Genomic DNA, 25,451 nt, shown 5'->3' on the forward strand with positions numbered 1-25,451 from the left:
CAATGTCTGTGTGGAGTTTGCATGTTCTCCCTGTGCCTGTGTGTTTCCCCCAGGTGCTCCGGTTTCCTCCCACAGTCCAAAGATGTGCAGGTCAGGTGAATTGGCGATGCTAAATTGGCCATAGCGCTAGGTGCATTGGTCAGAGGGAAATGGGTCTGGGTGGGTAACTCTTCGGAGGGTCGGTGTGGACTTGTTGGGCCGAAGGGCCTGTTTTCATACTGTAGGGAATCTAATCTAATCTTCCAGATCCTTCCTGTAATGAGGTGACCAGAGCTGAACACAATATTCCAAGTATGGTCTAACCTGGGGTTTATAGAAGTGCAGCATAACTTCGCGGCTCTTAAGCTCAATCCCCCTGCTAATAAAAGCCTTCTTAACAACCCTATCAACCCATGTGGCAATTTTGCAGGATCTGTGGACCTGGATCCCAAGATTCCTCTATTCCTCCACCCTGCCAAGAATCCTGCCATGACCCTGTATTCTGCATTCAAATTCGACCTCCAAAATGAATCACTTCATACTTTTCCTGGCTGAATTTCATCTACCACTTCTCAGCCCAGTTCTGCATTCTGTAAACCTACTACCCCACCCTTCCACTTCCTCATCCAAGTCATTTATAAAAATCACAAAGAGCAGAGGTCCCTGAGCAGATCCCTGTGGAACACAACTGGTCACTGAGCACCAGGCTGAATACTTTCTATCTACTACCACACTCTGACTTCTATGGGCCAGCCAATTCTGTATCCAGACAGACAGATTTCCCTTTATCCCATGCCTCTTTACTTTCTGAATGAGCCTATCATGAGGAACCTTATCAAACACTTTTGTTAAACTCCATATGCGCTACATTCACTGCTCTACCTTCAATGCGTTTTGTCGCATCCTCAAAGAATTAAGTATGGCTTGTGAGGCATAACCTGCTCCTCACAAACTATGCTTTTCCAAATATTGATAAGTCCTGTCTCTCAGAATTCTCTCGAATAATTTGCCCACCACTGATGTAAGACTGACTGGTCTGTAATTTCAGGATTTTTCCTATTCCCTTTCTTGAACAAGGGAATAACATTTGCCACACTCCAACCATCTGGTACTACTCCAGTGGGCAGTGAAGATGCAAAGATCATTGCCAAAGGTACAGCAATCTCATCCCGCGTTTCACAGGTGGTATTGTGGCTCAGTAGTTAGCACTGCTGTCTCATAGCACCAGGAACCTGGGTTCAATTCCAGCGTCAGGTGACTGTCAGCGTGGAATTTGCATGAGTTTCCTCCAGGTGCTGCGGTTTTCTCCCACGATCCAAAAATGTGCAGGTTAGGTGAATTGGCCATGCTAAATTGCCCAGTGTTCAGGGATGTGCATTAATTTGGGGTAAATGTAAAATAATAAATTGGAGAATGGGTTTGGATGGGTTACTCTTCAGAGGGTTGGAGTGGACTTGTTGGGCCAAATGGCATTTTCCATACTGTAGGGATTATATGATTTCTGTGATTCCCATAGTAACCTGGGTATATCCCATTTGGACCAGGGGACTTATCTATCCTCATGTTTCTCAAAATTTCCAGCACGTTCGCCTTCTTAACATCAAACTATTCGGGCATATCAACCTGTTTCACATTGTCCTCAAAAATGACAAGGTCCTTCCTTCTCACTAGTAAATAATGAAACAAAGTATTCATTAAGGACCTCCCCTATCTCCTCTGACTCCAGTTGCAAATTGCCTCCACTATCCCTAATCGGCCCTAACCTCACTCTGACCATCGTCTTGCTCTTTAATCCTACCCATGTCCCCATTCCTAAGTCCATTCTTCAGTTCCTTCCTGGCTACCTTGTAACTCTCTAGAGCCCTGTCAGATCCTTGATTTCTCAACCTTGAATAAACTTCCTTCTTCATCTTGATTAGATGTTCTACAGCTCTTGTCATCCAAGATTCCTTCACCCTACCTTTCCTTCCTTGCCTGAGTGGGACAAACCTATCCAACACTTGAATCAAGTACTCCCTAAACAACCTCCACATTTCTGTCGTGCATTTCCCTGAGAATATCTTTTCAAAATTTATGATCCACAGTTCCTGCCTAATAGCAATATAATTCCCCTTCCCCCATAAAATACGTTTCCATACTGTTTGCTCCTATCCCTCTCCATGACTATATTAAAGGTCAGAGAGTTGTGATCACTCACTGAAATGCTCTCCCACTGACCTGGTTCATTGCCAGTCACCAAACCCTATATGGCCTCCCCTCTAGTTGGCCTATCTACGTATTGATTCAGGAATCCTTCCTGGACACACCTGACAAAATGTGCTCCATCCAAACTATTTGTACGAAGGAGGTTCCAATCAATATTAGAAAAGTTGAAGTCACCCATGACACCTTTCCAAAATTTGTTTCGCAGTCTGCTCCTCAGTGTCTCTGTTGCTACTGGGCGGTCTATAGAAAGCTCCCAATAAAGTGACTGCGCCTTTCCTATTTCTGACTTCCACCCAGACTGATTATTAGGCCAACCCTTCTCGACGACCTCCCTTTTGCTGTGACAGTATCACTGATTAGCAATGCCGCTCCCTCACCTCTTTTACCTCTCTCCCTATTCCTTTTGAAACATCTAAACCCTGGAACATTCACCAACCATTCCTGCCCCTGTGTTATCCAAGACTTCATAATGGCCACCACATCGTAGCTCCAAGTACTGATTTTGAAGATCTACGTTCCCCTCAAGAGGGGCCTCTTGGTTCGAGATCGGTCAAAAGAATCGACAAATGCGGTCTATTCAAAAAGCAAGATTCATTAGTTTATTGAATTAAAGTACCTTGACGCAATTTTATCCAGCAACAGAGATTGAAGCTTCTGTGTTCCGGAGTGAAGTTGCGCAATTACATTTGAAAATTACACATTATTGTATTTTTTTTAAGAAATAGTACAGCCTTAATTACAAGAAAGACCAATCACACATAATAAGGTGACATGATTTACAGCAAATTAATCCAATGATATTTCCTGGGAAAGGGTTCTTAATTATAAAGAAAATTCCAATCAACTGTAATATGGTGATCTGATTGAAGACAGGCTAATCCAATGGTATTTTCTTTAATAAGGATATCTAATTTACGTAAATTGTCATGCCATGTATTAGTTCAAGGTTAGTTCAAATGGTCAATTAATGTGTCAGTATTCAACTTATGAAAACTCTATTGTCCTCTTATCTTTGAACTGCAAGTTAATTCTGTAATCAGCAGTATGGTTCACAGCCATTTTGTAGTATTTTAAATCGAGAAACCATATAGTTGAAATAAAAACCTACATATTTTGTTGCCTAAATTCCAATTTTAGATCCTCGTTCTGTGCTGTAAGTTCATCACTCTTATTCCTGACACTTCTTGCGTTAAAATAGTCACACTTCAACTCATCACATTGACTGCAACTTTGCCCTATCAACTGTCTGTCCTTCCTCACAGATTCTCTGCATGCTTATCTGCCTGTTCACCAGCTATCCCATCCACTGATCCATAGCTCTGGTTCCCAAACCCCTGCCAAACTAGTTTCAACCCTCCCGAAGAGTTCCAGCAAACTATTCAGGATATTGGTATCCCTCCAGTTCATGTGCAATGTGTCCTCCTTATACAGGTCTCACCTTACCCAGAAGGTATCCAAATGATCCACATATTTGAAGCCCTCCCTCCTACACCATTCAACTGCACTCACTCCCTCTTCCTAGCTTTAATAGCCCGTGGCACTGGTAGCAAACCTGAGATTGCTACTCTGCTCGTCTTGCCTTTTAGCTTCCAACCTAACTCCCTATATTCACTTTTCAGGTCCTCATTCCTTTTCCTTGCTATGTTATTGGTATACGTCACTCCATCAGTTATTCTTTCATTGCGTGCGGCAAGGCTTGCATTTGATGCACATCAGAAATTGCTGTTTAGGAGACTATGGTGACCTGCTTTTTTGAAGCACTCCGGTCATTTAGTGTAGGTCCACCCACTGCGCTATTCAGAAGGGGATCCAGAAGTTTGACCCAGTGACAGGGAAGTAATAGGAATAGACTTTCAGGTCAGGATGCTGGGTGACTTGCTGGCATATACAAGTCGCAGTCTCTGCTGCCCTTCACCTTTTAGGTGATAGAGATCGTGGGAAAGAGGATACTTGGTCAATTACTACAGCGGTGTTCTTATAGATGGTAAACACAGCTGTCACTGTATCAGTAGTGGAAAAATTGGAAGCTTGATGGATGTAGTGAAATCAAGCAAACTGCTTTATCATAGATATGCTATACTTCTTGGTGCTACGTTCGTCCAGGCAAGTGGAAAGTATTCCACCACGTTTCCTGACCTGATGTACCTTAGAAATAGTAACAAATTTGTTTCACTTCAGAATGACCAATTTCTGATTTATTGTAGCCACACTATGGTTGATCCAGTTCAGTTTCAGATCACTGGTTAACCCCCAGAATGTTGATAGTGGAGAATTTCGGTGATGGTAAAGCCATTGAATAGTGGCAGGAGGGGGAATGTCCAGGTTATGCTTCCTTGGTGATGGTCATTGCTTGCCACTTGTGTGTTGTAAATATCACGGTAATCGCTGCTTACTCTTAACCACCCAGGGGTTTGAAGAAGGTGCTGCATTTGCATATTCATTGTTCCTTAAACTCAACGTGTAAAGTTAAATAGTAATTATTAGCAATACTGTTTTTAACAGCATGATATTGATGGTTGCCATTCAACTTATCTGACCTAATAAGTGAATACTCAGATGTGTGATGACTTGGCAAGAATGAGTTTTTTAAATATTAAATTTTTAGTTAGTTCTTTTCCTTTCTACCTCTCTTTTTCTGCACTTAATTTAACATTGAATTTGCTAATTCTCTGACACTTCTCTGATTCTTCAGTCCTTAGTTCTCAAAGGTCAAGTTAATGTCCCATTGGTTCAGTTACAGGCATTCCCCAAGTTGCAAATGGGGTCCGTTCACAAATCAATTTGTACGTAAATTGAAACACAATGCAGGACAGTATAAAGAAACTGTTCATAATGTTCCTATTTTGGATCATTAAAGTAACAACCCTGAATGAGATTGTGTTCTTAAGTACAAGGGTTGTAAATTGGATTCTTGTAAATTGTGAACCCCTGTATTTATCAGAGTTCCAGATACCCAAAACTGTTTGGGCTTCTAACAACAGTGAGCAAAACATTTTACACTCAAGGTAGCAGAAAGCTCTGTCTAACTAGACATGCCATGGGATGCCATACTCCAACAGATTTTTAGGCCTACTTTACTTGTCGATTTCAATTGACATAGACTATAGTTGAAAATAAATTAATTCAGTGTTTTACCGTCACAAAATATGTTTGTAAAAGACCAACTTTAATTAAACTTTTTAAATCATCTTTAGGGTATTCTGTATGCAAACAGCCTCAGTAATATTATCCGAACCACAATGAATCTGTACATGTCAATGCAGAAACCCATGACCAAAACATCAGTGAAAGCTTTATGCAGACTTGTGGAGCTTCTAAAGGTAAGCTGTTGGGAATATGGGTCTCTTAGTTACTCAATTTGTTTTTTCATTAGTGCTACCAATGTTGAGTTCAGATTTATTTATTTTCATGATTTTTGTTTTTCTGTGTGATGATAGAACTACTTTTACTGAGGCACCTTCTGCATATTCACTGCCTCATTCTTTTGATACAAGAACAGGAGAATTTCTTTTTTGAATTTGTTGCTAGATAAGGGCGTTGCTGGCTGGACCAGCATTTATTGCCCATCCCTTATTGTCTAGAGGGCAGTTAAGAGTCAACCACATTGTTGTGGGTCTGGAGTCACATGTAGGCCAGACCGAGGTAAGGATGGCAGTTTCCTTCCCTAAAGGAGATTTGTGAACCAGATGGGTTTTTCCAACAATCAGCAATGGTTTCATAGTTATCGTGAGAGTCTTAATTCCAGATTTTTATTGAATTCAAATATCACCATCTGCCATGGTGGAGTTCGAACCTGAGTCCCCAAACATTACCTGGGTCTCTGGATTAACAGTCCAGTAATAATACCACTAAGCCATCGTCTCCCATTAAATTCTAAACTTCTACAAAGGAGACATCTTTGTCTATGTACGCCACATCTTATAATCATACAGCTCATACTCAGATAGGGCCAAATCCAAGAATCTGAATGATTCAGGAAAAGCAACTTGCATTTATAAAACAGCTTAACAGAGTAAAAAAAGGATACAGGTCTGACTTGTTCCATTTAAATAGCTGTCTCTTGGATTCGTAGGATTTATAGGATTACATTGAGACACAAAATCATACAGCATGGAAACAGACCTTTTGGTCCAACTCATTCATCCTGACCAGGTTTCTTAAACTGCACTAGTCCCGTATCCCTCCACACCCTTCCTATTCATATACCCATCCAGATGCCTTTTAAATGTTGTAATTGTACCCACCTCCATCTCTTCCTCTGGCAGCTCCTTCCATACGCACCATCCTCTGTGTGAAAAAGTTACCCTTCAGTTCCTTTTTAAATCGTTCCCCTCTCACCTTAAAACTATGCCTTCTAGATTTGGACTCCCACCACCCTACGAAAAAGACTTTGACTATTTACCATATCTATGTCCCTCATGACTTTATAAACCTCTACAAGGTCACCCCTCAGCCATCGATGCTCCAGGAATAACAGCTGCACCCTATTCAGCCTTTCCCTATAGCTCAAATCTTAGTCCCCAGCAACATCCTTGTAAATCTTTTTGACACCCTTTCAAGTTTTACAACATCCTTTGTATAGAGGGCTGACCAGAACTGTATACAGTATTCTGAGATATAGCACAGAAACCAATCCCTGCTGGTTTGCTGCTCCACTTGATTCTCCTGTTTTTCCTTATTTGAATTTCCATTCAAAACCTTCTATTCGCTTCTCCTTCATATGCGTGTCTAGTTTACTTTTAAATGTATTTATACTGTTCACTTCAAATCTTCCTTGTGGGAGTGAGTTCCATATTCTCACCACTCTTTGGGTGAAGAGTTTTTTTCTTTTGAATTTCCTGTTGTGTTTCTTGGTGTAGAGGTGCTGGTTTTGGACTGGGGTGGATGAAGTTAAAATCCCTCAACACCAGGTTATAGTCCAACAGGTTTATTTGGAAGTACTAGCTTTCAGAGCGCTGCTCCTTCATCAGGCAAGGAGACTATTACCTGTCCTCTGAAATGACGACCTGAGCCAGTTGGTTTAAAGGCAGTTAGTGATTACCAATCTCAGAATTGTTAAGGTAGAGGAGTTAATTCGGCTCATGTCTTAACTGGCTCTCCAAGGAACATTTGTGACTCTCTGCCATTTGCCAAATCTTGTTTTTCTATACCCTGGCATATTTCTATTAAAAAAAAATCATACAATGTTCTCTTGAATGCATCAATTGACTCTGTCGACCAGAACAATTTGTGTGAAAAAGGTTTCTGTCTCATCATCTGTGTTTGCACATTACTTTAAGTCTGTGTCCTCTTGTTCCTGATCCTTTGCAGGGCCAGATACTTATCTGCTCTGTCTGGACTCCTTGTGATTTTGAAAACACACATCAGATTTTTTTTTCCTTCTCTCCAAGGAGTTGTCACATTTGACTGCATTCAAAAGTTTGTGAAGCATTTTGAAAACATTGAAATGAAGTGATGAAAAGTGCAAGATAACCATAAGTCGTTGTTTCTTACTGATTCAGTTGTGAAGATATATTCAGTTTTTCAATTAGGCTGATAGTTGGGAATTTTAACAAGTCCTGGCCATAATTTGAAGAATGTAAAAAGGCGCAAAACAGAGAAGTAGATGGAAACAAATGATTCACCCTTACTGAAAAGCTGGTTGATCAATCTATCCTCAGTTCTTTAAGAAAATTTGAAAGTTTACTTTAGAACACCATTTTTGATTTTCCATTTTTTTGTGTGTGTAGGGAATCTGTAAAACTTGAATGCACATGATAATATAAGATTACTCAAAATTAATACATTACAGTAAATAAGCAATATTTTGACTAGCCAATACAAAAGAATTATCATCCTTTCTGACCTGGAAGACTCCTGAATACTGAAAAACTCTGATCTCCAACATCTGCAGTTCTCACTATCTCGAGACATCTCGAATGCTTCCTTTTATCTCTCACCTTCAAACATTTCCACATAATAGAGCCTGTGCTCCTCTTTTCATACCAGAAGCTGGAACTACACTGCTTAATCCACTCAGCAGGTGGCATACTTCCGCTCCTCGTCTCTGATCCAACTTCGTGAGTTAGCTTTGTAACTGAGAAAGGTTTGAGAAACAGCATGCTGTTGGCTGACCATGCTGTTCTCTATGAAATAGCTAGTCATTGCCAAACTTCTGAACAAATTATCAATTTCCTACAGTCCTTACATCAATGAAGGAATCTCTTTCTTCACTCTCAAGTATCTCAATCTGTTGAGTGTCTGTGCTGTTATAAATGGTGACTCAAATTACATTCCATTTTGCTTACAGTACCTCACTCAACATTTCAGAAGCAAAAATGAGAAATACCGATTGGTTCAAGGCTAACATCACAATGATGGAATCTACAATTAAAGCGCTACAATCCACTCCCCTTAAGTACAAGAGAGATCTGAATGCACCAAGGGCTGCATGAATTGAAGTCCATCATTATGCTGGGTCACCTTATGAGGAGCAGTTGAGGACTCTGGGTTTCTACAAGTTTAGAAGGATGAGGGGAATCTGATTGAAACTTATGGAATACTAAGTGGCCTAGATAGAGTGCCAAGGGGAGAAGATGTTTCCACTAGTGGGAGAGGCTATGACTGGAGGCAACAGCCTCAGTGTGAAGAGGGAATTAAGATGACAAAGAATGTCTTCAGCCAGAGGGTGGTAAATCTGTGGAGCTCACTATTGCAGAAGAATGAGGAAGCTGAATGACAGAGTGTGTTTACGACGTGTACTTGATAGGTAAGGAGATCAAGGGTTATGAGGAGAAGGCAGGAGAATGGAGTTGAGAACCATGTCAGCCATGATTGAGTGGCCTAATTCTGTGTCTATATATTGTGGTCTTTTGGTCCACCAGTGACTTACTGATAACGCTTCCAGAATATCTTGATGTTATTCGTTCTCTGAATGCTAGGACCATGTTTGGGATCAAAAGGGGAACAGGTCCTTCAGCACAGAATGTAGATCCATTGAAAAGGAGGAGTATAATGAACATTTCTGGATGCTCTGCTATATTTATTAAATTGGGGAGGATTCAAAAAAGATTTACCAGAATGTTCCTGGAACTGGAGGGGTTGAGTTGTCAGGAGAGGCTGGATAGGCTGGGGCCTTTTTCACTGGAGTGTAAGATGTTGAGGGGTCACCCTTATAGAGGTTTATAAAATCATGAGGGGCACAGATAAAGTGAATAGCCAAGGTCTCTTCCTTAGGGTGGGGAAGGTCAAAACTAGGGGGCATATTTGTAAGATGAGAGGAGAAAGGTTTAAAAGGGACCTGATGGGCAGCTTTTTCGCACAAGGGATGCTTCGCTTGTAGAATGGTCTGCCAGAGGAAGTGGTAGATACAGATACAGTTAAAGCATTTAAAAAAAACATTTGGACAGGTACAAGAATATGAAAAGATTGGGGAAATATGTGTCAAATGAAGGCAAGTGGGACTGTATGAACTGTTTGAATTAGAACTAGAACTCCTATAATGTGGAAACAAGCCCTTTGGCCCAATAAGTCCACACACCCGTCGAAGATTATCCCACCCAGACCCTACATTTCCCCTGACTAATGCAGCTAACCTAGACATCCCTCAATACTATCGGCAATTTAGCTTGGCCAATTCACCTAACCTGCCTGTCTTTGGACAGTGGGAGGAAACCCATGCAGACACGGGACGAATGTGCAAACTCCACACAGACATTGTCCTGATTCTGGAATTGAACCGGGTCCCTGTCGCTGTGAGGCAGCAGTGCTAACCACTGAGTCACTGTGCTGCCCCAATAGTTTAGTTGGGAAACTTGGTCAGCATGGATGAATTGGACCAAAGGATCTGTTTCCATGCTGTATGACTCTATACCTCTACTTAAGAGAGGTCATCAACAACTGCAATAAATAGCTGTGTAAGTGGGTGGAGCACTATCTTGAGTTGTAATGAGGCAAAGACATCTCCGACACAGAAAAAGGTTTTTTGGCCCATTGAATCTTCACTGGTCAAAACCAAGCATCTAACAATTCTAATTCCATTTTCCAGCACTTGCCTCATAGTTTTGGGCCCTTGCAATGTCAAGGCATACATGTTATGCGGTTTTTGCCTTTCTCTCATCCTTACAGGCATTGGATTCCAGATTCCCATCAGCATATCAGTGAAAAAAAGTTTCTTTTCATCTCCCTTTAAACTGCCTTTTTTACCTTAAGTCCATTCTCCCAGTCATTGATTCCTCCAAAGGGAAAAATTCTTTGTCTGCCCTAGCCTATCTATGTGCCACATAATTTTATACATCTCAATTACTTTCCCCCTCAGTCATCTCTGCTTTGATGTAACCAACTCCAATCTAGCCAATCTCTGTTCATAACTGAAAATCTTCAGCCTAGACACCATGTTTTATACAATTCCAAATAACCTCCCTGTTCTTAAATGCTGTGCCTCAGCTAATAAAGTCAAATATTCCATAAACTGTCTTAATCACTTCATCCACTTGTCCCAGTATCTTAAGGGCCAGTGCAAGTGATCCTCAGTACCTCCAAACTCATCAGGTATGCCATTGTCTTGTTTGTCCTGACCAAGTGCATCACCTTACATTTATCTGGATTGAATTCCATTTATCATTGATCAGTTCATCTGTATTCTGTCTATATTCTCCTTTAATCTAAGGCTATCTTCCTCACTATTTGCCATCCCACCATTTTTTGTGAACTTACTGATCAACCCTTCTGCACTCAAGTCTAAACCATTTATATATACCACAAGCAATAACACTTGATTTTATACAGACCCAATACTGATCCCTGCAGAAATCCATTGGGCATGATCTTCCAGTCACGAAAACATCCTGGCCTATCACATTCTGCTTTCTGCCACTCAGTCAATTCTGGATACTGTTAACCAAATTTCTTTGAATCTCATGTGTTCTTACCATTGTTATCAGTCTCCAATGCTGGACCTTATCAAAGATCTTCCTGAAGTCCACGTAGGCTGTCAAATGAATTTCCCTCATCTGCATACCTGGTCAGTTCTTTGAAAAATTCCATCAAATTGGGCAGACATTACCTGCCTTTAACAAAGCCATGCCGACTTCTTGATTAATCTTTCCCTCATCATTGCTTCCAATAGTTTCTCCACCACTGAGTTTAAACTGACTGGCCTATGGTTTCCTGGTTTATCCCTTCCTCCCTTCTTGAATTACAATGCCACATTGATTGTCCTCTAGCATCTCTCCTGCAGCCAGAGAAGAATTGAAACTTATTAGTGGGTGATCACTGAGAAAGCTCTGGACACCATGGCCTGCCTTTCATTGGAGAGCTGTATGTGAAACCCACTCTGGAGGAGCTCAGCAAAGCGTGTTTGCTAAGAGCAGAACTTCATTGATGATATTGCATTTCTTGAGCTCATCAACTTTGGGAACTTGGTACTCTAGCAGCTACATGACACTTGTTTATTTCTGCTGGGGGTGGGAGGGAGTGTCGGTGCTGATACACGTGGCACAAAAGCTGTGACCTTGTGCGTGCATAAAGGTGACTGCAGTGATTGAAAAAGTATTGATGCATAGATTCATAGAACTTTTTAAAACATGGAAATGGGCTTTTCAGTCATCATGAGCACAACTGGTCATCAAGGACCCATTGATTTTAATTCCATTTACCAGCACTTGTCTTGTAACCTTTTTTATACCATGACATTTCAAGTGTTTATCTAAATAGTTCTTGAAAGTCTTGAGGGTTCCTGACTCTGTTACCCTTTTAAGCCAGTACCCATAACTTAGGTGAAAGGTATTTTTCCTTCTGTCCCTTCCACAACTCCTCTTCCTCGCTTTAAAACTTTACCCTTGACTATTGATCTCTGTACTAAGTGAAAAATTGCTCCCTACCTACTTAGTTTATGCCCTTCAGAACTTTTGCATCTCAGTCTGGTCCCCCTCTGCCTCTTATACTCCAAGGAAAAGAACCCCAGCTTATCCACTCTCTTCATAACTGAATTGTTTCAGCCTCGTCAATGTCCTGGTAAATTGCGTTTGCATTTTCTCCAGCGCAGTCACATTTTCCCTGTATTGTGGAGACCAGATCTGCATGCAGAACTCCAGTCCATCTCCTGGCTGAGCATCACAAGTTAAATATTTGCCCATTTGCCCTCTTAAAACACGGATTCTGGCTGAATGAATTTACTCTAAATCCCAGTATAGGTTCAGAACTGGAAGATCCACAATTGTCAAGATCTTAGTCTGGCTGCCATAAGATAAATTCTGTGAACCAAGGAAGACTTTAGAATAAACAGACTGAACATTTTCAGTGGGCAATGTGACTTCTTTCCATGATAGAATGATGGTTAGGGTCAGCTGTGACAGCAACATTTTGAGATCTGCAGTAGCTTCAAGCAAGGTTGTGTTCTACTGCTGATATCCTTTGGTAATTACTGCATATCCCCTCATTTCATCTACAGAGGGTGTCAAAGAAAATAAAAAACTGCACATTTATTTTCCAAAATCTCTGACAAAGATACCAAGTCCTCTCAGAGTTGCTGTGTGCAGATGATGCCACATTAATGTTCCACATTAAGGAATACCTCTAGCAACAAATAGTGAGATTTTACATGCCTGTTAACAATTTGGTTTGACCATCAACATCAAAAGAGGAGTACCATAGCCAGGGATGTTGCTAAACCTATTAGCATTCACACAGATATTGGAGATTGTTGTTAGCTTTGTGTAACTAGGCTCCGCAATCACCAGCAGTGTGTCACTTGATGCTCAGTCAACTTATGCATTCCAAAGCTGCATCTGTTAAGTTCAAGCTAAGTAAAAGAGTGGAATATAGCAACTATTAAACCTGTTCCCTAGTGCACTCTGTAAAGTGATGACATCTGGACAATACGTATTAGGGAGAAGAAAAGGCTGAGCAATTTCCACCTTCACTATCTCCAATTTGTCCTTGGCACCCCTTGACAAGATAAGATTACCAATTCAGTGTGCGCTAATTTTGTCAACATCCACTTGGTACTGGTACAATGATACCTGACGATGTCTGTCAGATGCTTGATGGTCATATGCCCAAAGGCTTCCTGAATAGTGAACTGGCCACTGGTCATGACCTCCTGGAAATCCGTACCACTGTACAAGGACACTGGCCTGTGATATATGAAGATGGTGGACATTGATTCTGATAAGTGGCTGAATTTCGCTAATGAATTTCACCTCTGGAGGCTCACTATTTGGAAATGCATTAGAAGAGGTGAGCAGAAAATGAAAACCCAGTTGGTCGAGAAGAAGACCCAAGGAAAATAGGTCAGTGAATCATGTACCTTCTCAGTCTGCTGAGAGAGTCCAACCCACATACCAGCTGAGTCCTAGGTTTAATCAGGAGGCAATACCCACATTGAGCCAGCAAGGTTCATAGAATCATAGAATCCCTACAGTGTGGAAACAGGCCCTTCAGCCCAACAAGTCCACACCGACCCTCTGAAGAGTATCCCATTCAAACCCATTCCCCTACCCTATTACTTTACATTTCCCCTGACTAATGCACCTAACCTGTACATCCCTGAACACTGTCGGCAATTTAACATTGCCAATTCACCTAACCTGCACATCTTTGGATTGCGGGAGGAATCTGGAGAACCAGGAGAAGAACCACGTAGACACGGAGAATGTGCAAACTCCACACAGCCAGTCGTCCAAGGCTAGAATTGAACCTAGGCCCCTGGCGCTATGAAGTCTAAAGTTGCTGCATAACGTTTGCAGTATTGGTTTTTGTTACTGAATAAAAAGTTTCCTGAAATACATCAGATTCTGTCCTATTTCCTGAATAGTTAATGTCTCAAAAGAGCAATAAAAATAGGTATGTGAAAACTCACAATTGGAGTTTAACACATACGAAAATGTTTTTGCATTCATTTTTGAGATATGGAAGTTGCTGACTAAGCCAGCATTATTGTCCTTTCATTATTACTTTGAAAATGTTATTGCCATTAACATCAGCTGCCCTCTTAAACATTGGAAACAGTAACACCCACAGTGTTGTTTGGAAGGAATTACCTAAATTCTGACCCAAGGACAGTGTGGGGTTAGCAATATATTTCCAAGTCAGAATGATATATGGTTTGGAGGGGACCTTGCAGGTAATGTTGTTTCCCTGTGTCTGCTGCCCTCTAGATGGATGGGCTTGTGGGTTTGGAAGGTGCTTTGGTGAGTTGCTGCAGTGGATCTTGTAGATGGGGGCTCTAGCACTATACATTAGTGGTGAAGATTGCAAATGAGGTGCCAATCAAGTATGCTGCTTTGACACTCCTGAATGGTGCCATGCTCCTCGAGTGTTGTTGGATGTGCACTAATCCAAGCAAGTGGAGGGTATTCCATGATACACCATCTTGCTTGTGCCTTGTCAATGGTGGACATTCTTCGGGGAGACAAACAATGTGTTATTTGACACAGAATTCCAAGATTTGACCTATTGTTGGACCTGAAGTTTGGCTTTCCAGTTCATTTTCTGGCCACTGATTATCTCAATGACTTTGAGGGATTTAGCAATTTAACATAAAGGAGATGACGGTTTAAATTCTCTGGAGATGGGATTGCTTGACCGATGTGCGACACAAATATGCTCACCCTCCAGCCCAAATTTGGATGTGGCCTAGGTTTTGCTGCAGGTGAACATGAACTGATTCAGTATCTGAGTCACCATGATTGCGCTGAAACTTATGCAATCATCAGCCAACATCCCCACTGTTGATCTTATTAAATTGTAAAGTCATTGATAAAACAACGGAAGATAATTGGGTCGACATTAATGTCCTGGGATTGAGATTATTAACCTTCACAAAGTGCAGACATCTTCCTATGAGCCTGGTACAATTCTAACCAGCAGAGATATTTCCTTCCATTACAACTGACAAGTTTTCATAGAGTTCCTGATGCTGCACTCGGTCAAATCAATCTTGAAATTAAAGACAGTTGTTCTCAACTAACCTCTAAGAGTGAGCTCTTTTGTCCGTATTTGAATCAAATCTGTAATTAGATTAGATTAGATTACTTACAGTGTGGAAACAGGCCCTTCGGCCCAACAAGTCCCGCCGAAGTGCAACCCACCCATACCCCTACATTTACCCCTTTACCTAACACTACGGGCAATTTAGCATGGCCAATTCACCTGACCCGCACATCTTTGGACTGTGGGAGGAAACCGGAGCACCCGGAGGAAACCCACGCAGACAAGGGGAGAACGTGCAAACTCCACACAGTCAGTCGCCTGAGTCGGGAATTGAACCCGGGTCTCTGGCGCTGTGAGGCAGCAGTGCTAACCACTGTGCCACCGTGCCGCCCAAAATGAAGTCAGGAACTGCATGGTCTTGACAAAATCCAAGCTAAGCATCAATGAGCAGGTTATTCCTTCTCAAGTGCTGCTTGATAGCATTTTTGATGATAAGTTCCATGATAATTGAGAGCAGACCTATGAAGCAGAACTTAACTGGGTCAGATTTGTCCTGCTTTTTGTGTACAGAATGTTTCAGGTAGTTTTCCACATTTTCAGACAGGTGTTGTAGTTGTACTGTTTGGATTGGGATGCTGCTTGTTCTACAACTCATCTACAGTGCAATTGCCAGAATGTTGTCAGAGTCCATAACCTTTGCGGTGTCCATTATCTTCAGCTGTTGCTTGATAAAATGTGGAGTTAATCAAATTGGATGAATACCAGTATTTGGTGCTGGGGACCTCCAGAAGCAGCTGAAATGGAGAATCCATTAGATAGTTCTGGCTGAAGATTGATGCAAATGCTTCCGTTAAAGACTACATTGGTTCCTGATCCCATTAACTATTCATCTGTTTCAGCCCGACATTCTTTAGTTTCTTCTCGGATCCTCTCCATCTCCCGGTACTTATTTATGATGCCATTCAACTTGGCACTGACCGAGATTCTGATCATTCCTCAATATCTATGGTTTTGGCTTCATGCGACTATGTAGCAATAAGGAAAATTTTGTATACTCAAGATGTTGTATAAATGCAAGTTTTTTGTAGAATATTTATCAGGAAATGTGCTTTGGTGGTTCTTGTAGTTTCCACTTGAAATCTGGAAGATTCCAGCTGCTTATCAGTATTAATATTAAAACAAATCTTCCATGAGCTAACTAAATGTTTTACAAAATGTTTTTGATACAAGCTTTTTTCAATACACCAATTCTTCACTCGTTAAAGCATTCAAGATCTGTTTTGAAAAGATTCATTGCTGTTACAATAAACCGCCCATCGTTCTCATTTTTTTTAGGCAATTGAACACACCATCCACAGGAGGACAATGGTTATAGCAGATTCTGTGTGTCATATTGCTCAGTATCTTCAACATCAGGCCCTGAATTCAATTTCTGTTGCTAAGGTTTATACATTCAATTTCTCAATTTCTGTATCTGGATTTTTGTGTTTATAGGTTATATTGTCAGGGCTATGCAATGACTAAATGTTGGGATTTTTTTTCTTGATTTTAGCTATTTTCTAGTCTAGACAGTAATATCTTATGCTTGAATAAATTTGTAATATTATTGGTTTTAATGACTGTTTGCAAAGACTCAGCATCACTTTTTCATTTGAATGATGGGGGAGGGAAACTAGGGAGAAAATTTACGGAAGCTTCCAATGATAGCGATCCAGCATAGACTTTAAGAAATATAATTGTAGATATTATGGTAAAATACAACAGTCACAATTTTGCCTAAGCAAACTGAAACTTTATCAATAACAAATGAGTGTGTGTGTGTGTGTGTGTGTGTGTGAGAGAGAGAGAGAGAGTGAGTGAGAAAATAAGAATGAATGAATGAATGAATTAACTCCACATTACATAGTTTCCCAGCTGGGGCATTTTGCTCATGGTGCTAGCTTGCTATCATTGCAGATTTAGATTTCAGGAACAGGATCGATTGTTAGGAAAATTTTTGATCATATTGTTCCTTTTAGAAAAGAGTAATATCTGACAAGAAGTACAGTGAGCGACGCCTGGATGTGCTGTCAGCCCTAGTCCTGGCTGAAAATGCTCTCAATGGTCCCAGCACTAAAGAGCGTAAACTCGTAGTTGCACTTGCATTAAGTGTGGGAACGCAAATGGTAAGCATGATGTTCTGTATTTTACATAAGAAACATAAAATTATTGTTCCTTTGTAATGCTTGTGTAGCTTTTACACTGTGAACGTTCTTAAAGTTGGATTGTGATCAGAAACTTAATAGATTATATTTGCTGACATCGAGGGGAATGCTCAGTATGCTCTAGGAACACATGTGAATGACATTTATTGAAAAATGGCCACCTGTGCATATTTAACATTGCGCTGGCTGCCAGTATGAAAAATAGTGTTCCTGTGAATATCTGTTTTTGAATTAAGTGGCGGGCCCAGGATGCGATGAGTGGCAATGAGCGACTTTGATCCCATGTCAGTTTGGAATTATTGCTGATCTTCCTCTCCACTCTGAGAATAAAAATGTCATAATTTCTCATATTTAAGTCAGATGTTGACATTTTCGGGATGTCTGGTATTGGCAAACACTGCCGAAGCCTACAGACCCATGTCGTACTAACAGCTTCCTGGTCTTTCCTTTTCATCTCTCTCTCTGCTTCATTTCTAACCCTCTAACCATCATGAAAGTTCCTAAAGAGTGATAAAGCCTCCTGAAACTGTCCAGTGACTTTCAATATTTGTGTTGCTCTTCTGTGACATTCCTATTATAGTCCAATGCTTTAATTTTAATGTGCACTACCAACCTACATGAACAAAAACAAATTGCTGGAAAAACTCAGCAGGTCAGGCAGCATCTATGCAGAGAAAGCAGCGTTACTGATTTGGTACAGTGACCTTCCTTCAAAATCTGCTTTTTATATTCATTCAAGATCGTACTTAAAAGATTAGTGGCGTTGGTTGTTTTGGGTATTTCTGTGTTCATTATTTAACAAAATATAAATTAAAAATTACAAAAGATATTTACTTTATGATCTGTTCAAAGTTGTGTCTAGGCAGGCCTAGGACTGCCATTTCAAAAACTAATTATTGACTGATTATTATTGAAGAATTATAATTTGTTTTACCAACTGTGCAAATACAATTATTATTGAATTAAATTCAAATGATATTCGCTATAAATTCAATGCAAAGCAAACTGTTCAACTGTGTTTCAATTGCATGCCTGATTTGTGTACGTGCATCTTTTTAATTCTCGGCAGAGAAATGCATTAAAATGAATGCCATAACCTTTAAATTCCTGCAAAGGGCAGGCATTCGCTCTTTCTGTATCTGACAAACTGCTGTTTTACTCATTTTGACCCCTGAAGAAAACATTTCGTGATGAAGAATTGCTGGTGTTGCAAGTAGTGCTGAAGAAGTTGGATTTGATCAGTGAGCTCAGAGAGAGGTGAGTAAAGCAGAAAGAATACATTCAAGTAACCAAGACACTTGGGGCCAAACAACAAAATATAATCTTTTAATTTTTTTTGCAGGATTCAAGTTCTGTGCAACTGTAACTTCCTGTACTGGCATCGAACTATTTTCCCCATCTATTTGGATGATGTTTATGACAACGCTGTAGATTCTGCAAGAATACACGTAAGAGCTGCAAATTATATTGATAATTGCATAACTGGGCGGCTCGAAAGAATATGCGTTACCAGATTAGTGTTAATCTATATTAGTTAACTGTTTCATAGTGTAAAGCATCCGATAAACCTAACAAATGGATATTATCAAAAAGTAGAGACTGTGGTATAGTAATGTAGTGGTTATGTTAGTGAACTGAACATCCAAAGATAGACAGTTTACATCTCACCTTTACATTTTGACCATTTACAATAAGTTTATAGTTAAAATAAGTACACAAAACTAGTAGCAGTAAAAGTGAACATTAAACTGTTGGATTCATGTAAAACTCCAACTGGTCCACTGATATCCTTTAGGAAAGGAAATCTGCCTGTGTTCCTTTGCTTGGCCTGTACATAACTTCAGTCCCACATAACTGTCATTAACTCCTAAGTGTCCTCTGAAGTGATCTGCAAGCCACCCAGATGTATCAAACTGTAATAAAGAATAAGAACGCACACCATTGACATCTGAAGACAGTTAGGAATGGCAGTATATGCTGGACTTGCTGCAATGCTCTCCTGTCAAAAATGAAGAGTTCAAACAAGTATGTTGAAAGTTGTGTGTATGGTTGTACAGGGTGCATATTTGAATTGGGATGTATATTCAATGATTTTTGACATTTTATTGTATCTCATGCAGTCATGTTGAAATACAACATACTGGTTCATCAATGTGATTTAACAGTAATCTAATTTGAAACTTATTTTAGTACAAAATTCTTCCAGCAGGATACATTTGAACATTAAAAATAGCATTATTTAAAAAATATTTGTGATAGCCTTAAACAGATTTGAGTAGAGCATTTAAAATGTTGTTCCAGGGATGGCAAAACTGTCAGTGTAATACAGCACAGAAACAAAGCCTTCGGTCCAACCAATTCATGCTAAATGTAATCCTAAACTAAACTAGTCCCACCTGCCTGTTTCTGGCTTGTATCCCTTTAAATCTTTCCTATTCATGTACTTATCCAAATGTCTTTTAAATGTTGCAATTGTACCCAGGTAGAAATTGGTTAAAAATAGCTGAGAGCTTAAAATCAGCAATACTCAACAGAAAATTCAACAAACCTTGTTCTGACAAAACAATTGGTCTTTATTAACAAGGAAGCTGCATGTAGATGGCTGATCTTGGAAGAGAGAGGGAGTTGCTCGCAGCTCTGAGTTTCTCTCTCAAGTTCATGCTTCCAGTGAGAAAAGCAGGAATCTTTATACTTAAGAAAACTTATTAATAGCTATCAATAATTACCACTAGAGGTTAGTCATCTATTAAACTGGTACATTGAATTATGATCTGTGTTATTACTTCCGAGGTTTATCATATTGACTTCCCAAAACCTTGTGTCACATACATCATCCCATAATCTTGACCTTGTTGGGGGCTCAGAGGATTTTGTGGAATGTCCTTCTTTAGTATCCCAGGATATATGTGGAGCCAGCTAATCAAACTGACGAGGTCTTCTGGGGTTAAAGAATTTATGTGGACTTGGCCTACGTCAAGTCCTGCTGAGGTTAGCAGTGCTTTGATCTTTGCCATGCAACTATCTGTTTCACACATTCCCCCTGCTTTTGTCATATCATGACAACCAGTTACACGGGTGTATTAACAACTTGATTGGAAAATGATTGGATGTGGACATGGGTACAAACCCAACACTTACATTCAATTTTTCAGCATACATATATGACTTATGTAATAGGTGTTTGCATGCAATTCCCAAGTTGGTCGCTTTTTCAGTATCAAATGTCCACCTACATAAAAGAATTCAGAAAGTCCAAAGAGTATCAAAAAGATCTTCATGTTGTGTCGTCTCCTGGGTGAGGAGTAATCTTCTTACAAGTTGGTGTTAGTAAGATTTGAAAAGGGCAGCTCTAGCATTGTCCTAGTTTCTTTCTTTCCAAATTTTTATCCAGCACGTAATCCCCTGGGTTTACTCGTGGATATTGGGAGGCAATAGTTTCTTCCTCAGCTGGGCAATGTGACTGACCCGCGAGTGAAGCACATTCAGAAAAAAAATTTCACTGTTTCAAATAGTATTGCATTTGCTCACCCATTACATGGAGGTCCACTCCTTCTAGGGGTTTACCATGAGCATCCCATGGAGTCTTCATTGGCCAACCACAAACTATCTCTGCACCTGACAGTCTGGTCTGCTTTTGCAATATCCAATGTCTCCAGCCGTTTCTTGATATCATGTGGAAAAAATCGAATTGGCCGAATACTGGCATCGATGATGCTGAGGATCTCTGGAGGAAACCCGATTGAAGATTATTGGAAATGATTCAGTCTTGTCTTTTGCTCTGACATTTTTGGGCTTTCCCATCATTGAGGATGGGGATATTTGTGGAGCTGCCTCCTCAAGTGATTTGGAGATGCCAGTGTTGGACTGGGGTGTACAAAGTTAAAAATCACACGACACCAGATTATAGTCCAACAGGTTTAATTGGAAGCACTAGCTTTTTGAGCACTACTCCTTCATCAGGTGCTTGTGGGGTATAAGTTTCTAAGACACAGAATTTACAGCAAAAGTTTACAATGTGATGCAACTGAAATTATATATTGTAAAAGACCTGGATTGTTTAAGTTTCTCATCTTTTAGAGTAGCCATGTGGTTTTAGTTCTTTCAAATGTAAATCGCAAAACGTTTTTAAAAGTTACATTCTCAAATGAACTTTAATAATTGGTGTCATATTGGCCCAGATAATGTATTCCTCCGCCAGTGAGTTATTTCAGTTATCCTCCACTGTTTATGATTGCACATAGTAGGACTACAGAGCTTAGATTTGTTGGTTATGGGATTGCTTAGTTTTGTAATTTGCAGCTTAGGTGATTGGTCCTGTATTGTAGCTTCACCGGTTTGATACTTCATTTTTAGGTATTCCTAATGCTCTTCCTGCCATACACTCCTACATTCTCTGTCAAACCAGCTTGATGGTAGTGGTGAAGCAGGGGATATGCCAGGCCATTAGGTTGCAGATTATGTGATGGCCCAGAACATTCATGGATGCCCAATTTTGAGTGAATAGATCTGTTACAAGTCTGTCCCAGCATAGCACTAGTGTTATGCTACACAATTTAAGGTATTCTCATTGTGATGGCAGGACTTTGTCTCCATAGGACTATACAATGGTCACTCTTATCAGTACTATCATGGACAGATACATCTGTGGCAAGTGGATTAGTGAGGATGAGGTCAAGTAAGTTTTTCCCTTTTGATTCCCACACCATCTGCTGCAGACCCAGTCTAGCAGCTATTTCTTTTAGGACCTCACAACCTTGATCAGTACTGTTGTGAAGCCACTCTCTGTCGTAAACAGTGAAGTCCCCCCCGAGCATATGTTCTGTCCCTTGCCACCCTTGGTGCTTTCTCCAAGTGTTGTTCAACATGCGCAAGTACTGATTCATCAACTGAGACAAGACACTAGTTGGTAATGAGCAGGATTGCTCATGTTTGACCTGGTTCCATGATACAGTTGTCTCCCATTAGTTTATCACTATGCTGCCTCTGGTTGCGGGTCTGTCATGCAGGTGGGACAGGGCTTATCCAGGGATGGAGATAGTGGTGTCTGAGAGATTGAAAGAGTTGATTCTGTGACTATGACTATGTCAGGCTGTTGCTAATCTGTGAGACAGCACTAGCCCTCAGATGTTAGTTAGGAAGACTGCAGAGTCAAAGGACTGTTTTTGCTACTGTCCTGGTTGATGCCCGGACCATCCAGTTTCATTTTGAAACTTGCGATTAATACAATTGAGTGGCTTGCTCGGTCATGTCGCTGTTAGTCTGGAGACACATGTAGCCCAGATCAGTTGAGGATGCTCTTTCCAGGTGCGGATGCTGTTGGGTTTATTACCTGATGTCATGTGATTTCTGACTTTGCCCATCCCTGTCAAAAAGTGGCATCTCCACATCCTGTAGTTGCAAAGTAGTAGTAACCAGAATTAGTAATTCTTGCACCATACCTTCCAGATTAAATTAAATGAAGACTAATGATTTGAAAGTATGATTTTTAAATGGCCTGCAGACCAGACTGTCAGGTGCAGAGATAGTTTATGGTTGGCCAGTGAAGACTCCATGGGATGTCTATGACCAGGATTAAATTTGTAATAAGTATTATATTGTATGTGGAACCACTTGAAATGTAGAAGACTAAAAATATATTTGTTGTAAAATGATAATTAAAGTATTTTTGTTTTGGTATAATTTCACATTTTCAGTACATGTTCAGTGCTTTGAGGGATTGTGTCCCACCCATGATGCATGCAAGACATCTGGAGTCCACCCAAGTATTGTTGGAATCCTTTGATAAAGAAATCATGGATGTGCTGAATGAGGTAACTGGTATCAAAGCAAAAATAATTCCTTGTTTGCATTGTTACAGGAATATATTTAAAATGAATTATTATGCTTTAAAGTTTTATCTGCATTTACATGCAAAAATGGGCTTGTCTCAGAAAATTATGAAGTGAAGAGCTTCTAAGTTTTGTTTAGTTTTTGTCAAATAAGACTTTAATTCTTAAGAAGTCCATTTCATTTAGAATGTGATCATCCTAACATTTCTTTAGGAAGTTGGATCGAGTTTGAGGGATTGATGGGATTATAAAGATGCTGTTAAAACAAAAAGATAGTAATTGCTAAGAAAAGACCACTTGGCCAGTTCTTTTTGTTATCTCTGTAGAACCATTCCCTCATAACCCACAATGTTTATCTGCTTCAAATGCATAACCAATTTCTTATGAAACCTTCCTCAACCCTTGATTCCACCACCTTCGTAGACAATGAGTTTCAGGTCATTACCAATTTCTGAAGAATAAATGTCACTCCTCACGTTCTCCATGTTTCTCTTGCCTGAAACTTTGAAATATTTTAGACCTTGTAGCATCAGTTAATGGAAATAGTTTTTCTCTCACTTATCTTACTGAAACCTGACATAATCTTCTACACCTGTACCAATATTTGGTCCAGCTACTCAAACCTGGCAAAATTCTGATAATCTTCCTGTGCATCTCTCCAGGAGTCTCACTTCCTTCTTAAAGTCTGGTGAAATGATTTCAACATGACTTGCATAAACTTGTACTCATCTCTGAGAGTTCCAAATGATTTTCTAATCACACCTTCAATAAATTCTGCAACCTTCATGAACATGAATTCTTGGATATCTTTATTCTTACATGTACTTTGCACTGTTAAGTCTGTGTTACTTCTACCTATTCCTTCTTCCAAAATGCGTGACCTCACACTTCATTGTTCTAAGTTTTATTTGTCACTTGCCTGCCATTCTGCATGCTCACGTTTGTACTGTTGCAGTTGATCTGTGTCTTTCTCACTGCCACATTAGTTTTTAAAAATGTATTCTGTATTCACTATCTAAATTTTTAAATATATTTTTTAGATATCTCTTAATGTAAGATATTAGCATGTTCCAGCTGCAACATTTTCATGACAGGTGAAAGTGAGGACTTCAGATGCTGGAGATCAGAGTCAAGAGTTTGTTGCTGGGTTCCTGATGAAGAGCTTTTGCCTGAAATATTGATTTTCCTGCTTCTTTGATGGATGATTCAGAGATTGACCTGTCATGTCTGTCATTATGTTAAGGATTTCGAGGGATGTTTATGGGTGGGTATGTGTGGTATCAATTAGCCAAGCTGGTTCTACCGGATAGTTTTATCCTGAAGAGTTCCTCAGCAGAGTTTATAATTTTTGCGCATCCTTTAAGAAAGTTATCTGTGGTGATAGTACTATAATTTTGTCTGACTGCACTGTTTTGTTTGGTCAGTCTAAGGGGAATGTCTGGTGGATGGTGCCTGGTACAAGCAGATTGTCTGTGTTCTTGGCTGAAATGTTTCATAACATTAGCAGTTCTAATTGCATTTCTTCTCTGGGTCCTTCATCTTTCCTTCTCTCCAACAGCACCTTTTGGATAAGCTATGTAAAGAGATTGAGAAGGATCTGAGACTGTCTGTGCACACACATTTAAAATTGGATGATCGAAATCCATTCAAAGTTGGCATCAAAGACTTGACAGATTTCTTCTCTATCAAACCAATCCGTTTCTTTAACCGATTCATTGACGTGAAAGGTTAGCTTCCTTCAAATTGTGGCTTGTTCGTTAAATATTACTTTGTACAGTTAGCCACAGATATATCAAATTAAAAAACGTCTGTATAAATGTTTAACAGCATATGTAACTCACTATCTGGACAAGACTTTCTATAATCTGACTACAGTGGCTATTCACGACTGGGCCACCTATAGTGAAATGAGAAATCTTGCAACCCAGCGCTACAGTCTCTCGATGACAGAGGCACACCTTCCGAGTCAGACCTTGGAGCAGGTAAGTACTGAGGCATTTCTTTGTGTGACGTTTACCAGTTTGCTTTGTAATGGTGAATGAGAATGTGTGTGACTGACCTTTGGCATGAGTGACACCTAGTGTTGGTTTGTACTACTAGGTCATCAATTTTTTTAAATTTTAGATTTTGATAGTTTACAGTATGTTTATTTATTAGAAAATTGAAGGAATTGCAAAGGAATTACGTCATTCTTCCTAACATAACTTTGTGTTGTTTTCAGGGATTAGATGTTCTGGAAATCATGCGAAACATTCACGTGTTTGTCTCAAGGTATCTCTACAATCTCAACAATCAGGTACGCTTTTAGGAATTGATGACAGGA

At 40.0% G+C, this 25,451-nt stretch overlaps 1 protein-coding gene across 4 annotated transcripts in view; it reads left to right on the forward strand.

Annotated features, from left to right (window-relative positions):
- The window catches only part of washc4 (WASH complex subunit 4), a 136,116-nt gene that overhangs the window by 84,661 nt on the left and 26,004 nt on the right, over window positions 1-25,451 (forward strand). For 3 of the 4 annotated variants that reach the window (XM_043713266.1, XM_043713265.1, XM_043713263.1), the window contains exons 15-23: window positions 5,379-5,504; window positions 16,432-16,539; window positions 17,115-17,261; window positions 18,478-18,557; window positions 18,643-18,748; window positions 22,994-23,110; window positions 24,687-24,855; window positions 24,956-25,110; window positions 25,350-25,424. In XM_043713266.1, the coding sequence (XP_043569201.1) occupies window positions 5,379-5,504; window positions 16,432-16,539; window positions 17,115-17,261; window positions 18,478-18,557; window positions 18,643-18,748; window positions 22,994-23,110; window positions 24,687-24,855; window positions 24,956-25,110; window positions 25,350-25,424 (1,083 nt within the window). The remainder of the gene's footprint in view (window positions 1-5,378; window positions 5,505-16,431; window positions 16,540-17,114; window positions 17,262-18,477; window positions 18,558-18,642; window positions 18,749-22,993; window positions 23,111-24,686; window positions 24,856-24,955; window positions 25,111-25,349; window positions 25,425-25,451) is intronic. The other variant, XM_043713264.1, reaches the window with a different exon arrangement.

The sequence above is a fragment of the Chiloscyllium plagiosum genome, chromosome 23 (assembly GCF_004010195.1).
Source record: "Chiloscyllium plagiosum isolate BGI_BamShark_2017 chromosome 23, ASM401019v2, whole genome shotgun sequence".
Classification (NCBI taxonomy): domain Eukaryota; kingdom Metazoa; phylum Chordata; class Chondrichthyes; order Orectolobiformes; family Hemiscylliidae; genus Chiloscyllium; species Chiloscyllium plagiosum.